This window comes from Pinus tabuliformis, chromosome J, assembly GCF_031772625.1.
Source record: "Pinus tabuliformis cultivar Carrire ecotype Pingquan chromosome J, CPIR1, whole genome shotgun sequence".
NCBI classification, from domain to species: Eukaryota; Viridiplantae; Streptophyta; class Pinopsida; order Pinales; family Pinaceae; genus Pinus; species Pinus tabuliformis.
In genome coordinates this window covers 392,328,357-392,345,240 of record NC_142295.1, presented here as the reverse complement: position 1 = coordinate 392,345,240, position 16,884 = coordinate 392,328,357, and the positions used below count along the sequence as shown (strand labels likewise).

The window sequence follows — 16,884 nt, the reverse complement described above, 5'->3', positions numbered from 1 at the left end:
CATGTCAACCTAGGAGCTAGTTGAATCAAGAGCAGTGTATTTTTTATCATCACAGATTTCACATTCGTAGGCTAAGCAAGAAAGGGGTCATTTTTTGGAGGTATCTTTGGAACTTGGCATCCAGGGATTGGAGGGATTGGAAGAGTTAACCCACTAGAAGGCTCTTCTATCCACTGATGAGCTAGCTATCTAAGACATTGTGGGTTTGCTCCCTCCTGAGGAATGATAAAAGCTGAATAATGACATGTAGGGGCCTTTGTGGAGAGTTTGGGGGTGGAAATTTGGGATACCACTTTAGTAGTATGACTCAATGAAACTTTACTCTCTTCTACATTGGAAGCACCCTTTAACACTTATGCTTAATGCTAGATGGACATCTTCTAAACCTGAGGCTGGATAGATCCACCAGTTGGACAATGTTTGGTCCTAAGTTGCATAAAGTGCCAAAACGTTTCGGAGTTTCCGAAACGGGTACGTTTAGAAACGTCATATATATATATAAAGTGAATAATACATTATCTTGCAAGAAAAAAGGGAATAAGACCCTTAGATGATAATTTAGAAGGAAAACCAAGTCTATATTAACTTTCATACATGATTACATGACGGTCGAGTTTTGGCCAAGTTTCAACCGAGTTTTGAAGTTTCGGGTATGGGTACGGCCTGAAACGCCGGGTTCCTAGAAGTTTCATGCAACATAGGTTTGGTCACTCCCACTAAGCTACAAAATACAAGTCTTTGCATGGTCAGTAGTTTACCAAGGGCTTCCCTTGAAAGCCTGTCTTGCCAAAAACGAATCAACAGATGCTCTTTGCCCCTGTTGCAGCCACTCAAAGACCTTGAAACATATTTTATGGTAGTGCAATTTTTCTAGAACATGGTGACAGTTGGTGCAAGATCAACATTCAGTGCTGCATTGGGGACAACTTCATTGGCATGCAGCTCTTCCTGGTAAACTCAGGGTCCTTGGTATTGTCTCATTTCTCGGGCATTTGGGACTGCCTTCAGGTTACAGCTTTATTTATAATTTAAAAGTTAAGATGCAAGCATGTCTTCTCTAATTAGCTCAGTTAAGTCCAAACATTTTGTCACTCTCAACAAGAACAGATATATATGCAATTCTCTACCAAAGGCTATCTCCTGATCAAGGATGCCAAAGAGTTAAATGCTTTAGCTTATTCTCAGTTTGAAGCTGCTCTAGTTGCTTTTGGGAAGAGAATATGAGATATCATTGTACCCTTCCATTTTTGGTTTTATTTCTTTCGGCTCTCTTGTAAATTTTTGTCCAGTAATATAATATGCATTTATCAAAAAAGAAACATGGAACTTGTTTCTGATGACACTTTGAATACAGTACAAGGAACAAAACACAAATTAAATGTGCTAGTGATAATTCAAAATTAGAAACTCTGAAAATTTAGCTATACAAAAAACTACCCAACGGATTAAATATCATAAAATAAGGACCTAGAGTACAGTTATAACAGATCCACGGAGAAATGTATGATCTTCAAACACATTCGCAAGCACAAGGCAATACACTGAATGGGGAGACGGCTTTGAAATACTCTTGAAGGTTTTAGGTGCTCTTTAGAATTATAAATATGAGATTTCAATAAATTGAAAAAATACTTACAAAGTCACTTTAGTACAATCATCTAAACCTATAATCACGAGGATTTAGAGAGTAACAATGAGAGGGCAGAATCAACAATAGCAGAATGAGATGCCAGAACAATTAGCTACACGTTTACCTGTCTGAAAATAAATAGTAATGGATTCCTACAAGCATTTTTGTTTGTTGACTGGTACAAGAGAAATGCAATTGATTAGCGTAACTATCCATGGGGAATCAACAAATAATCACTTGAAAGCAGATAAAAAATAGTAGAGAACATCTGCAACAAAATATTCAGTGACAAACCATATGAAATCACAGAACTGTTGCCTTTTGTTTGAAGTGATATCACCAGAAGGCACAAAGAACTGATTTCATCCTTGGGAGGCAATAACATGCATAAAATGTATCATGACTGGGCAAAATGCCGATCCATCTGCCTATCTGAGCCAGCCCTTCCTATACCTGAATGCCTCTGATCTCGAAAATGACGAAGAAGTGCTTGTGCCTAAATAAAAACAAGTCACAATCATATAACCAATTAGACTATACAGAAAGGATTTTTGAAGAGACATATCAGTGACAATATGAGACAAATCAAGGACACAATCAGTCTACATTGGGAATATTACCTTTTCTCTAGCCCGTGGAGTGCCAGATTGTGATAATGCAACCAAAGGTGGAATAGCTCCTTCTTGTAAAACCATAGCACGAAACCTATTGCTATTTGTACAAAGTTGCAGTAAAGCTGCAGTGGCATTTTCCTTTCCCCTCTGAGAACCTAGCTCCACTACCTCAACCAAAGCAGGAATGCCACCCTCCTCACCAATTGCAAATCGACCTTCAGGAATAGTTGAAAGATTGGACAATACAGCAACAGCCTTGTCTACCATTCCAGCTGCAGGGTCCATCAGCTCAACAAGAGATTTTACGGCTCCAGCCCTTACTATGCGAGCCTTGTTGTCATGATAAATAGAAAGATTAAATAAAGCAGTGGCAGCATCCTTCTTTCCTCGAGGAGTACCATCCCTAAGCAGATCCACCAAAGGTGGAATAGCACCTGATTGACCAATACTGATTTTATTTTCTTCCATGACAGAAAGACTGAATAATGTTGCAGCAGCATTCTCTCTCGCTTCAGGATTTCCCGTCTTCAGTACATATATCAGTGGATCAATAGCCCCAGCAATGGCAATTTCATTCTTGTTGTTGTCATTGATGGATAAGTTCAGTAAAGCAGTAACAGCATTTTCTTGTGTCTTCACGTCAGAAGAATGCAGCAGTGCTATCAAAGGCCTGATAGCTCCACAATTTGCAATTATTATTCTGTTCTCCATGTTATACTTAGCAAGGAGACGTAACTCTGCTGCAGCTGCTCTTTGTACTTCAACAATATTAGATTCTAGATCCTCTATCATTTTCTCAACTTGTAGTTGAATACTTGGACCTTCACCCCTTGTGTCTGATACTGAAGAAGAAAGAATCCTAAGCACGGTATTCCGATCCTCAGGTCGGCGCCTCCATAAAGTCAAACTACCCAATCTTGATCTTTCAGGTAATCTAGTTGGAGATTCTGTTTCTCTATATCGAGGCCCAGTAGCTGATGATGTTGGTGTTAACTCTTCAGAAACATCACTGCTATAATGAGAACTAACACTCAATGCTTTTAGCCCCTCGCGAGCATTAGCACCTCCAGTAGTTGGCACCTGGCCATCATCTATGCTGGATGTTGCACTAGAAAGGGAAGCACTCCGGTTGTGCCCTTTAAGTTGTCCATGACCATGATTTCTATTGAAAGCTTCTTTTATTGACTGTAACTCATGTCCAATTTCAATCAGAGGTCCGCTTCTTGTGCTTGAGTTTCCTTGTTCTTCACTGGCTTCAGAAGAAAACCCTATGCGTTCATTCATAGAGGCATGGTCTTCTCTAGGAATTGATAAGTGGCTTGATATACACTGTGAAGCTGGAAGATTGCCCAAGGAGTCATCTGCATTCACTTGTTCAGATAAACAAGAACGCATATCATTATCTGACTTATTTTTTCTTGGACCTGTCTGGAAGGTTTGGCTTTGATATGGAGTACATGGTGGAAGCTTTGCTGGTTCAGGTAATGGAACACTATTTGACTCACACCAATTTGCAATCAGGGCTTTTACTGTATAATTGGGAATCATATTTGTATGACTAAGAGTCTGACGAGTTTTAGGACATGTTGTCATACCTTGGTCAAGCCACTGCTGAATATAGGTTCTCTCATATGTTTGCCCAGAAGCCACAATCACTGGGTCTGACATAAGTTCTAGTGAAAGAGGGCACCGAAAATCTGCAGGAATTGGTGGTCCTCCCTCTGTTTGGGATTGTTTAACTTCTACTAGGAGATCACACATTTGTGTGACTACCCCAATAACCTGATTAATGTACTCCTCTTCCTGCTTGTCCTTCTCAATGCGAACATATTCTTTTTCCTTTTCCAGAGCAGATGCTTCCCACAACACTTCTTGATTTGATATCAAGTTGAACCTATCCGCAATCCATTTGAGTTTCTCACAACTTATCTTAAGATTCTCTCTGTGATCGCTCAGAGCACCCTCAAACTCTTCCAATGTTTGTTCGTCTAAGGGTTGGCATGTATAGTTTACTCTCTGCAGTTCCCCAGTGCAACGTTCAACCTACAAGGAAGGAGTAAACCATTCTTTACAAGCTCAGAAAACATAAATGATAGACCAACAAAACTATAAAGAGATATGCATAATTTGAATACCTGAATCCATGTCTGAGCTGGAATATGTGAAGAATGGTAAGGCAATTCATTTAACACACGGCAGATCTCAGAAGAAATGTTTTTGAATTTGGACATATACTGCTGTCTGCGTAGCACCTGATGTACAAAGCATGATCTTGTAAATATCTTCTCACAAAAAGCATCAAGATTGTTTTGATTTGTCAGCAGCAGGAAAGTAATATTCATGTTACTGTTAACCCTAAACAGAACAGAACAGTGACTAATGTAGCACTGACTATCCTTTATTTCCTTTAGTTTGCAAACAACTTTAACATTAACAAAAGGCCCTCACAAGGAAATCAAATTGAGCCTCAGAACCCCTTAAGCCCTTGCAAACGTTTCTGGTATTACCAAGCACAAAAAGGGTTTTTCTCTTAAAGGCTGTCACAATCCTTTTAATAGTTTTACAACATAAAAATTCTCCCTCGTTTTTTGTAGAAAGGCAACACCAATTGAAGTTTTCCAAATGGCAACAACTTCATTCACTGCCTACTAACAAATTTTAGTGGCACCTAAACAATTCTCAACTCCAACCTTCATTCCAATAAGGATCCATGAGATACATATTGAGTGAGCATAAAAGAACAAATGTACACCAAAGAAAGAGGTGTATAAAGATAAAAATTGCTTTTCCCATTCACAATCAAGTAGCCCAATATAAACATGTTACATAAATCATTACTGTACATTATACATAATGTACTTGAGGGTCCTGTGCATACAAAAATTGTGTTATCACGTGTTGTCATATAAATATTAAAAAAATAACAAAAACTTTATTACTCTAAGCAAGGCTATTAAAGAAATAATAAAACAAATTACGCTTGTCCATTACTGGTCATCACAAGCCCAGTTATCAGATGCTTGACCTTCAAAGCATGGGTATGCAAGGACAGTTTATGACAAAAGTGGTAGACTACAAGACAGATTCTTCATGTGAAAGTTGCTTCCACTTGGTCAGGTACTCAGTAAAAGATCTAGAGCAAAGCTGCTTAGTGTTTTACTATAAAAAAATGTCTTTCAGCTTCCATAACAAATTGGCCTTCATCATCTAGTCCTGGCAAGTCAATGTGGGGGCCTTGGGCTGATTGAGACATGAAACACATCATGCAGTTATCCTTTGAATGGAAGGGTCTTGGGTATATACAACTTCCCCTTTTCTTTAACAAACTTGTTAATTCCATAAAAGAAGGGTGATAACTTTTGCTTTTGTCTGTTCAGCGTTAGGCTGCGGATGAGCCTTAACCCAATCACTTGCTTCGAAGTGGAGCTCGATTTATGCTTGTCTGCCTGTTGCTTCATAAATGTTGTTTTTGAAGTTTAGCAGTGGTCTTTGGTGTCTGTACAAGATCCTCAACTCCCTGGAACTTAAAATATGGAAGTGTTTTGTCCTGGATGGAAGGGGATATCCATAAAAATCCTGGAATGGTTGCATGCCAGTGACTATATGGAAGATAGTTTTGTACCAATATTCGACAAGGGGGATCCATTTTACGCTGGCTAATCACCTATAAAGCTTTGAACATAATCCTTAATACATCCATTTACAGCTTCTGTTAAGGCTCAACTTCCCCTATTTTTTAACAAACTTGTAAATTCCATAAAAGAAGGGTGATAACTTTTGCTTTTTTCTATTCAGTGTTAGGCTGCAGATGAAACTTAACCCAATCACTGGTCTCGAAGTGGAGCTCTAATCATGCTTGTCTGCCTCTTGCTTCATAAACGTTGTCTTTGAAGTTTAGCAGTGGTCTTTGGTGTCTGTACAAAATCCTTGACTCCCTGGAACTTAAAATATGGAAGTGTTTTGTCCTGGATGGAAGGGGATATCCATAAAATGCCTGGAATGGTTGCTTGCCAGTGACCATATGGAAGATAGTTTTGTACCAATATTCGACAAGGGGAATCCATTTGACGCTGGCTAATCACCTATAAAGCTTTGAACATAATCCTTAATACATCCATTTACAACTTCTGTTTGGCCATTAGTCTGCCTGAGATAGGTTATGCTCAGGTTGTGTTGAGGGCCTGAAAAATCTGTACAAAAGTGGCTAGTGAAATTGAGGTCTCAATCACTTGATAATCCACTCAGTGATCCCTTGTAACTTGTTAATTTCTCTAAGTGTTCAGCCACCTGACGTGGTTTGACGGAAGAGTGCATGGGAAAGAATTGTGCATATCTGACTAATTTGTCTATAACTATGAAGATGACATTTTTCCCTATCAAAATCAGCATCCCAAAAACACAAAAGAAATCCATAGATATCTTCTCTTCCCACTTTTGATTGGTGAATGGAAGAGGTCAGAGTAACCTCTGGGAAGCCATCATTCCAAACTGTTTCAGATGACGTGTCACATTCTGGGACAAATTTATGGATTCCTTGCTTTAGCTTGGGCCCGTAAAAGGAGTGACATTTTGCCATGTCTTGAGTATCCCTGCAAGGCTTTCAACTGGAGAGGCATGGCATTCCTATGTTTTGAATTTTGAGTTGGCAGGCAAAGGGGACACAGTTCTTGAATAGAAAACTGTACTGATGATATCAACAGGGCTGCAATTGGTCACCTTTAAGTGTTGGGGCATATTTGGTATGAAAGTCCACTTGATCCTCAGATTGGACAGTTTGTAGTTGTACCCATTCTGGATATATAAAGGATACCCCAGCCATGGAAGAATTCTGTGTTGACATGACAAGGCATCTGTAGTGAAATTTTCCTTGCCCATCTTGTACAAAATAGCAAAATAAAAACCCTGACATTTACCGACCCAACTATGTTATTCAGGAGATCATTTTTGCTGATTAAGGAAATATTGAATGTTGTCATATGACCAGAACATATAATATTGCTAGCTGTTGGCCCTAATATTGTATGAGAGTTAACAAGTGTGATCTTCATCACACATATGGATGGTCTTCATGGGTGATACTTCTATGTCTGCTTGAGATGGTGCATGGATGCTACACATTGTTTCATGGGCTTGTATGGTGGATTAGCTGGTGCTTATTTATCTTAATAGTTACGATGATGCTCAACAAAATAAACAAATTATTTGATAGAGTGCTCAACTTATTTGCACAAATGTTTAAGCATGAACTCTTAATCAAAGGAAGCACCAAACAAACAGTATACTCTAACAGAATTAATATTTGAACAAATTAAGGTTCTTCATCTAACAAAGGAACATTTGTCTGATTGTGTTGCGTTTTCCAGGATTTCATTCTTAGAATCATAGTTGAGGATGATATGCATTTCATTTTGACAGAAAACCTGAAGCCAGCTAATATGTGAGTCATGTTTGCCAATGAAACAAAGGCAAAGTAGGATGTTCTGGAAGGAATTTTTGTACAAGGCTTTCTAATTTCCAGTCAGTGAATTGAGAACTAACTCTGTCGTAAAGACGAGCTGATGTGTTGGAAATAATATTGAGAGGGGGGTGAATCAGTATTATCAGATCAATAATTTTATTTCCCAAACAGATTTATATACGCTACTCTAGTGAAGTGAACTAGCGTGTACACGCGATTGCGATTAATGAAACCAGCGTATATCCAGAGAACTTGTGATTTAGACAATTTATCATGTGTTGATCTTAAAGCAATATATCAAAGATTTATTAGACAGTGCAGTAAAACCAGAATAAAGCATCACACATAACCAACACACATGAACACCAAGATGTATGGTGAAAACCCAATGTGGATAAAAACCACCTGCTGTTGTCGTCTCTATCTTCTTTTAATAATAAGAAAAATCTGTTTACAATCTTGTACTGGTGCAGACTCATACCAGTACGCAGGCTTCTACCTGCAGAAGGTTACAACCTTCTCTCATTCTCCAGCTTCTACTGGAAGGGAGCTACAACCCCCTAGCTCTTGTACTAGCCAATATGTTTACTAGTACATAGGTGCTAGCCTACAGAAAAACTCCACTCTTCCACCAAGGACCACGTTTCATGAATTTTCAGACTGGATACTCCTGGATCACAACACCACAATCTGAAGGCCATGTTTCATCAAATTTTCACACTGGACCCATCATAACTTTTAAACTTAAACTGCATCAACCAATATTCAGATAATCTGAACAATCAAATCACTGACACCAGAACACTGTGTTGAACCCAGAACCTTGCATCATCATTCAGAACCAACTGTAACCTCAAAAATCATGCATTAGAGTGTATACGCTACTTGGCTGCACCCAAACTGCATGTGTATGCTACTTCCGTTAATTGAACCTGCGTATACCTTTAAAACTACTGCAAACATAAACTTTTGAATCAAGTTTGTACCAACTATCAATATTCTGAATATCCACTGTCAACTTTCAAAGCTTTACACAGGCGGGCATCACTACTTCTCACTTATACAATCAATCAATCAAATGCCAGCCTCCTTATGCATTCAGTTTTACATTCAAATCTAAGAAGACTTCATTGACAGACAGCAGTAAAAATAACATAATTTTATCAGATAGATCAATCAGATCTGAAAAGAAGCTTTTCTTTAGTATACGCTACTTGAAAGAACCAAACCTACGTGTATGCGCTCTTTGGCTAAAACGAACCTGCGTACACATCTGCAAATATTGACTCGGAACTTTGCTGCAATTCCAGACTTCAGACAAACCTAGATCATGATGCAAAAGTTAAAACATTAGATCTAGTCTCACCCAATATCAGATCATTCAAGAATAAGTCATTTCAAGTCTCATGATTCCTGATCCAATATTGAACTCAAGGTGCACATGAATATTTCAAATCTAGTCCCAAACATAACCCTGCAACATAAAATATACTTTAGATAGAAATATTCCTTAGAATCTTGTTGCTTGCACATCTGGCCTAATGATATTCTCCTCCTTATATACTCTTAGGCTTTTCTCAATACCTTGGACCAAAACCACTTAGGACCAATACCTTGGACCAAATACCTAGCGTCAATACCTTGGACCAAATACCTCAGACCAATACCTTGGATCAAATACTTGGTTTTCCAACATGTACGCACTTTTTCTTCTGTGAAAGTGTGTGTATATGTTATACACTTCTTTTGTTCTGTTAACCCGCATGTATATGCATCTTGGACAAAGTGAACCAGTGTATACCTCTCTTTCTTCATTCTTTGGAGTCTGATCTGTAATCCTTTGTTGTTAACCTGTTGCACTGTGAACTGTCATATGAGAGAGTTGCCATCAAGGACAATACCTGTATCATAATGCCAACATGATGCACTATGAAGAGTTTTACTGTTACAGACAAAGTCCCATCTCTATGTGGTATTTTCCAGCAAGCAAGATTTTAAGCCTGGGAACAGATACTTAAACCTGGGAACAGATTTAAACCTATGCATAATGAAACCTAGTGCCAACCTAAGTGCTAAAGAGAGGACAGAGCCGACTTATGCATGATAGAAGCCAGGACCAACTTATGGCTATTATAATGATGAGGAGTAGTCAGGACAAACCGGTATAAATACACCATATTCCCATTAGCAGAGATGGGATAATGTGCCAATACCGAGGCATTTATGAGCAGTCTTAAAGGGGATTTGTACATCATTAAATTACTCCATGGCAGCATGTAATAAACAGAGCTTGGAAAGATGATATTTAGCAGCAGACTTACCCATGTTAGAGCTGCTGTTTGTCAAATTTTAATGGCTAGCTTTGTTATTGTTTATAGGGTTGATTATGTGTTACTGTTCTGGAACATTTTTAAAGGTTTTTTCCAGGTTTCATCATCTGCTACAGCAGCAAAAAATTTATTCTGGACAATTCTTGGTGGCAAGTAGAAGCAAACAGGATGCACTCTGTTCAGATCTGTTCAAGAGGCATATGTAACAGCAAAGAGTGCACATTGCAGACCTGTTTGATACTCAGAAATGGAACTAACTCTAGAACCTATAACAGTGTTATATCTCCAGCAGGAAAATCATTGCAAGTCATAATTAGAACTCCACTTTCATTGGCAGAAGTTAGTCCATTTTCCTGGCATCTTGGCTCATGTTACCTCTTGTAGAGTTGCTTACTTCACCTGACATTTTAGGGGTTACAAGGGTCTTTTTCAGAACACAGATAGGGTAGCTATCCTAGACGCACTGGAAGTTGAGCTGGACATCAGTAAGGCCAAGGGAAGCAATATTAATTAGCATTGGGGATCTTTCATTTGTACCATTCTGGCAAAAGGTTTATATTTGCATTTGATGGGACTTACTGTTGCAGATTGGCAGAGGACAAACTTATGCATATATTTCCCAAGGGAAAAGGGTTACTAAATCAGTGCTATGCTATGCAGATACTGTTTGGAACCTGAACGCTGATCCAAAGAAGCATCTAAACAGAATCAGTTGTGTCAGAACAACCTTCCATGGTGTGAAAATTTCCACAATTGCAATTCACTGGAAATTATTATCAACTTGTGCAGTTTATATGTCTTCTGTAAATTAATATTACGGAAAATAGAGAATAATTCACAATTGTAATCTTCACAAATAAAACACTACGGAATATAAAAACTGGAACTAAGAAATATGCACAAATATAAAATATGACTGTTATTTTTGGACAATTGTCCCTGGAAAAAACCCAAAGGAAAAACCAATGCAGCAGATGAGGGTTTTATTATTATCTTCAGCAATTTGAGAAATTACAACTGGTTGCCTTTTACTGGCAAACCTTCGGCAGCTGATAATCTCCTCTGACCAAAATAATTAGAAACTGTTTGTCTCCCTCTGCAACTGATCTGGCCTCCTCCAGCCAATTCGCACACCTTCCCGGCATTCGCACTCCTGCCCAAAAATGCGAACTACTGGCTGTAGAGATTCGCTAAGCCACTGGGATCACTTCCTAGCAAGTCGTACTGCCTCCCTCTGCCAATGTTTTTAAAACCGGAACCGGTGACCGGACCGGTCCACCTAATGAACTGGTTTACCAACCGGAACCGGTCTAACCGGGACTGATTTGGTCTAAACGAACCGGTTTTAAAAAAATACATTAAATAATTAATTTTTAATGAAACAAAACTATTTTTAAGATGTAAAACCATGATTCCAAGCCAATAGAGACAAAATATGCAAAGTTTGCTCATTTATATACCATGTAAAGGTGAATATATCAAAATGGCACCGAGTACAATACATATCATCGACAAAATAGCAAAATACATAAGAAACGAGGCTCTAAATGGCCTATAAAGTCCAAAAACAATGCTGCAAGCTATGAGGCCATTGGCCTACTACAAGTCTACAGTGTACACATGATCAATCATCAAGTTCATCACCACTACTAGACACAGGATCATCATCAGGAGCTGCATAGACATCATCTAGTTCAGAGTCTGAGGATGCCTTAGCCTGATCTGCGACCTCAGTATCAATGCCACCAATGACAATAGAAGTGGACCTAATGGAAGCACGAGTTTGTCGACCTGCATGACTAGTGCCTTCCATTGGTTCTTTGCCTTTCCTTGATGCCGCTACTGATCCTAGTTCTGATGCCACCACATAATCTGCATCATCCCCCGCTAAAGCCATGTCGATATCAAAATCAGCCTCAAACACAGGTTCTTCAGTCTCCTCCACCCATTCTGATGTTGGATCAATATCGTCCAACACAATGGGATCTAGATCAGGAGTTTTGCTCATCATTTGGAGCTTCGATTGCATTTATTGTTTACCCCCAAACCATGAAATCCTGAAAACCATTAAGTCTGCTGAATTTTGAGTGAAATCTAAAATTCTAGTTTCTCCATATGAAATCCAATGAGGTCGAAACCACTCTCAAACATCCTGAGTCATTTCATGGTAATGTTAAAAATTTAAGTAAAAGGATGAAAATGAAAATTAAAGGAAATGTCACTTTTACTTTAAGAATTTAACATTACCATTAATTGCCAACATTGTTAGGGTTGAAACACCCTTAGTTTCCCCCCAAAACCCCTGAAACACAGTGAAAAATATGCTTTTTTAACTTTACGGTGGGCATGCCTAAAACCGGCCGGTTTAGGACAGAACCGGCCGGTTTTCACCGGTTAGGGCAAAAAAATGGCGAAATGGCCTTTCCAACCGGGTTTTTTGGCCGGTTTAGACCGGCGGCCTTGCTAACCGGCCGGTTAGACTGGTAACCAGTTTTTAAAAACGGTTTTGAAAACACTGCCCTCTGCCTCCTAGACCCACTCGCTCTGCCCCCGGGAAATAGATCCGACCACTAGCAACTGAAACGTGGTCTCTCTGGTAACTCACACTAGGAAAATTGGCTACTTGCACTAGCTGATGCGGCCTCCTCCTTTGCAGGTAAATCAATCCCCTTCTTGGCTCTGGAAACTGGAAATCACTGTGGAAATTTTCTCTGAAAATTTTCCTCCCAAATCTTTGTTCAATACCCTGTTTCTCATGTCTCCCTAGCTTCAAATGTGCCCTTGTTGAATCACTACAACTAGGTAAGTCAAACTGCTTGATCTCACTCGAATGCCTCTCCAAACCCCATTGACCCTACTCTTATAATCTTACGTTGGGCAACCAATGGCCATGACCACATCTCAATCAATGGCTAAGATCATTTCAATTCCGTCAATTAACTTTTCCAGAAGTCTCTAGAGAAAAATCTACCTCCCTCAATTAATCTGATTTAATTGACCACTTTTCCTAAGTTAGACTTAGGAAAATGTTTAATTATGCCTACTTAATCTAATTGAGGTGTCTCTGAGGCTTTTTTGACGTAACCTTTTCTGGGTTTTGGAGATCTTGTGTTCCTTACGTTAGACACCATAAGGACTAGAACACCTGTCCGTCGCTACTCCAAAAACTAATTCTTCCTCTTAGCGAGGAAAGTGGTCTCCACTACTCCCTTCTGCTCCCTGAAGCAGACAAACATTCCCCTACCCAAGGCCTTCGTGAGTATAGATATTATTTGTATAAGACTCGTATAAGACTTGGCAAAATTTTCCCTCCATTTTTCCTTTACCTCCACATGATCTCCAAAAAAAAATGAATTTTGAGGGTCTCCACGGGTCTTATGCCGATCATATGCAGTTCTTCACGGGTTCAATGTAGGTAGCCAAGTTTTATGCGGGTTTTGGCGTGTACGGGTAGAAACTGCAGGTTCTATGTGAATTACCCGTCTCACTATAAAACCCGTCAAGACCCGCAGGTACTTGCAGGTCTTATAAGAGTCGTGCTACACACACACACAGATATGTATAATATATATATATATATATAGATATATATGAGGAATTAAAAAAAATAAGTTAAAAAATAAATTACAAAAAAAATTAAAAAAAAAAAAACAAAGATCATTAAAATATATATATATATATATTTGAAAAAAAAAACACAGTGGGCACTGTTGACTTACCTTCGTCGTTGAACAATGACCATAGACGCCTCATTAGCCGCTCGACAACTCTATAAAAAAGATGCAATCCACAGCACCCAACTCTACAGCAGTGATCGCCCCTGCAATCAGCCTACGATGTCGCTCCTTCCGCTCTCTCCAACCGTCATACAACACCACCTTGTTCCCATCACATCACCATGTCGCTGAGTACGTACCATTCTATGGAAGTCAATAAATATGTCTTGTTATCTTTTGGGTTGCTACCATATTTGCTTAACCTTGTCAAAGACTAAGGATGAGATGGAAGGGACACGAGTATTGGAAACACTGAGGGGGGTGAATCAGTGTTTTCACTTCAATCAGTTAATTTTAACTTCGCAAAGCATTAATTATCATTAGCATTAGATTAAAACATAAATATGAAACACCATTCAACAATGCACAACATCAAAGACAATACACAAGAGACTTTTAGATGGAAACCCTTTAGGGAGAAAAAAACATCAAATGCTTCTTAATATTGGTCTTTTAAAGATTACATCAACAAGAAGTTCCAACTCCTAAGATTCTCCAGCTACTACTGGAAGGAGGCTCCAACCCCCAGATTTATAAGCTCCAATTGAAAGGACACTCCAATGTTCTGGTTTATCAACTCCAACTGAAAGGATGCTCCAACACCCTGATTTACCAACTCCAACTGAAAGATTGCTCCTAAGCCCTGGTTTACCAGCTCCAACTGGAAGGATGCTCCAATGCCCTGGTTTTATTAACTCCAACTAAAAGGATGCTCCAACACCCTACCCTAACACCACCTTGCCGCCCTAAAGTGTTCTCAGGCTCCAACCTAAAGGAGACTCCACTCTTCGCCTTGCACCACCCTACCGCCCTACTTAGCAAGCCACCACTTACCCTGAAGGCTCCGACATTCAATTCACCACAGCAGACAATGTTTAACAATTTTCAGATTGGATCCACCTATGTTCAATATAAACATAGGAATAACAATTTTCTAATTCTTTCAATTTTTCACTGTCAGACCCTGCATAAATAACTTTGCCAAATTCTAGTCTCAACAGCTCTGCTCAAGATATATGTGCCTTTATGCTCACAACCCTTTGCTGACATAATACACTCAGCAGTACATCAAACCACTCTAGCAACTCAACAATAACTCTATTCTAACAAACCTTAACTACAACAATAACACTTCTCACAACACAAATCTGCTCAATACGTCTTGTCATGCACACATCAACAGCATTCCCATTGTCATCATCAGTAGCAGCATATGAACCCTAGCAATGTAGAGATAGATTCACAATAGATTTATGAGATGAAATGATTGTATGCAGTGCAACTTCTGTCCAAACCCTTATAGAATCAATTGCTTTGACCTACATATATTTCTTTACATCTTTTGCATTAATAAATACATATATCTTCTCTACAAATCCTAACAGTCAACAATCTGAACAAATTGCCACACACATATTTTGTCAGAAATTAACTCAATTGTTGCATCTAGTTATTGTTAACAACCAAAATGTACTAATGCAACAGAGATACTTAGAACTCTGTTTCCTGATAAATCTGAGCAATACTTCCGTGATCAATACAAGTTCTTGATAGGCCAGTTATGAAAGTCGACTTAGAATATTGATCATTGATATTGATAAGTCGCACTGTGTTATATACTTTAAGCAGCATAACACTTGGCAGTCAATGATCCAAGTGTACCTCAAACAATCACAATGTCAACCACAAATCTACTTTTGTGAATACTGTCAACACACACAATACTTGGAAGTGGCTTAAATCAAATCACACATCAAGTTTTCGCTCCTCAGATCTGTTGATGCAAAGTGTACCACAGTTGCACCTGAAGTTGCCCTTTAAGTCTGCTAATGTTAAGCCATTGGCTGTCAAAGATATGCTTGAAGATACCTTCTTCCGCCACTGATTGTCTTTTGTTAGTCCACTGAAGCGAACAAAATTCGTTCTTCAAGTTAAATATTCCAGAAGACTTGGAATATACAGATCTCCATTGAGATAGAAGAATATATATTAAAATGTATGAGTAAGAATGATGATACAAATAAGAGTGAGGAGCCTGCTTATATACTAGCAGTGCCTCTTCATGGAAGGTCATGTCCCATTTAGACATGCCTCTTCAGTACTAATTACTAATTAACTAATCATTATTACAATTATCCCCTTATTTATATTTATATTATTTATATATATTTATTCGTAACATTGCCTTCCTCCTCAAAAAAGCTTTGTCCTCAAAGCTTGTTGATGCAAAAGGCTTGATCTCTTTTTCGGTTTTCGAATGTCTTCTCGTCTCGGCACTATCATCTTCGTTGATACAAGTTGATATGATCTTCTAAATGATAAACAAAAATGCACAATGAGAAGGGATCAGAGCATCCTAGATTAATCTTTTGTGGAATTTTGTGGTTATTGGATACTTCATGTGAATTGTTATCACAAGACTGAATTTTACTAACATTAGTAGTCTTCGGAACATAAGTTTGTCCATTATGTTTTGATTGATACAGATTCGTAGATTGATTGTGGTGTCTATCGACGTGATTCAGATGTAGATAAGGGGTTCTTTTGGTTTGGTTTTCCCTTATCATGCGTCTAGAATTTTCTTGATTTACTTCAAAAACTGATGTTGTTAATTTAATTACAGATTCTTCACTTGAAATTTCCATCATCTGAACTGCAACATCTGAATATGTTTTCCCTTCAACTGGGTTGTCATCTTCTTGAGTTCTGATATTGACTGAATCAGTATTCATTCCTCTTTCTTCAACTTGGTCAGCTACATCTGAAGACTTCAATATGTTTTCTGTGTTGAGTTCTTCTAGTTTGTTTTTCAATATTTTTTTGTCATTTTTAAGTTTCTTAATTTGCGTCAATAATTTCTCGTTGTGGTCCTTGAGGCGAGTAACTTCTTCATTTTTGTCAATGGTGATTTTGTCAATTTCCCTTTGCATATTTTGTATTACTTTTTTACTTTCTTGAGAAATGACGATTGCGATATCTGGCTTCACTGTAACATCCTGTAATGTTATCTTTTTCTTTTTGTATGAAAATGTCAAAAACTTCTTCATATTTAGGATAACAGATCCTAGTGATTCAA

At 38.5% G+C, this 16,884-nt stretch overlaps 1 protein-coding gene across 5 annotated transcripts in view; it reads right to left on the bottom strand.

The window, feature by feature from the left end:
• Nucleotides 1-1,589: 1,589 nt before the first annotated feature.
• The window catches only part of LOC149227430 (U-box domain-containing protein 4-like), a 139,537-nt gene continuing 124,242 nt past the window's right edge, over nt 1,590-16,884 (bottom strand). For 3 of the 5 annotated variants that reach the window (XM_089377792.1, XM_089377790.1, XM_089377791.1), the window contains 3 exons: nt 4,380-4,496; nt 2,251-4,287; nt 1,590-2,126 (listed from right to left, as the gene is read on the bottom strand). In XM_089377792.1, coding sequence (XP_089233918.1) covers nt 2,028-2,126; nt 2,251-4,287; nt 4,380-4,496 — 2,253 coding nt within the window. In that variant the 3' untranslated portion in view covers nt 1,590-2,027. Of the gene's footprint in view, nt 2,127-2,250; nt 4,288-4,379; nt 4,497-8,183; nt 8,286-16,884 lie in introns of those variants that run through there. The other 2 variants (XR_016247800.1, XM_089377793.1) reach the window with 2 other exon arrangements.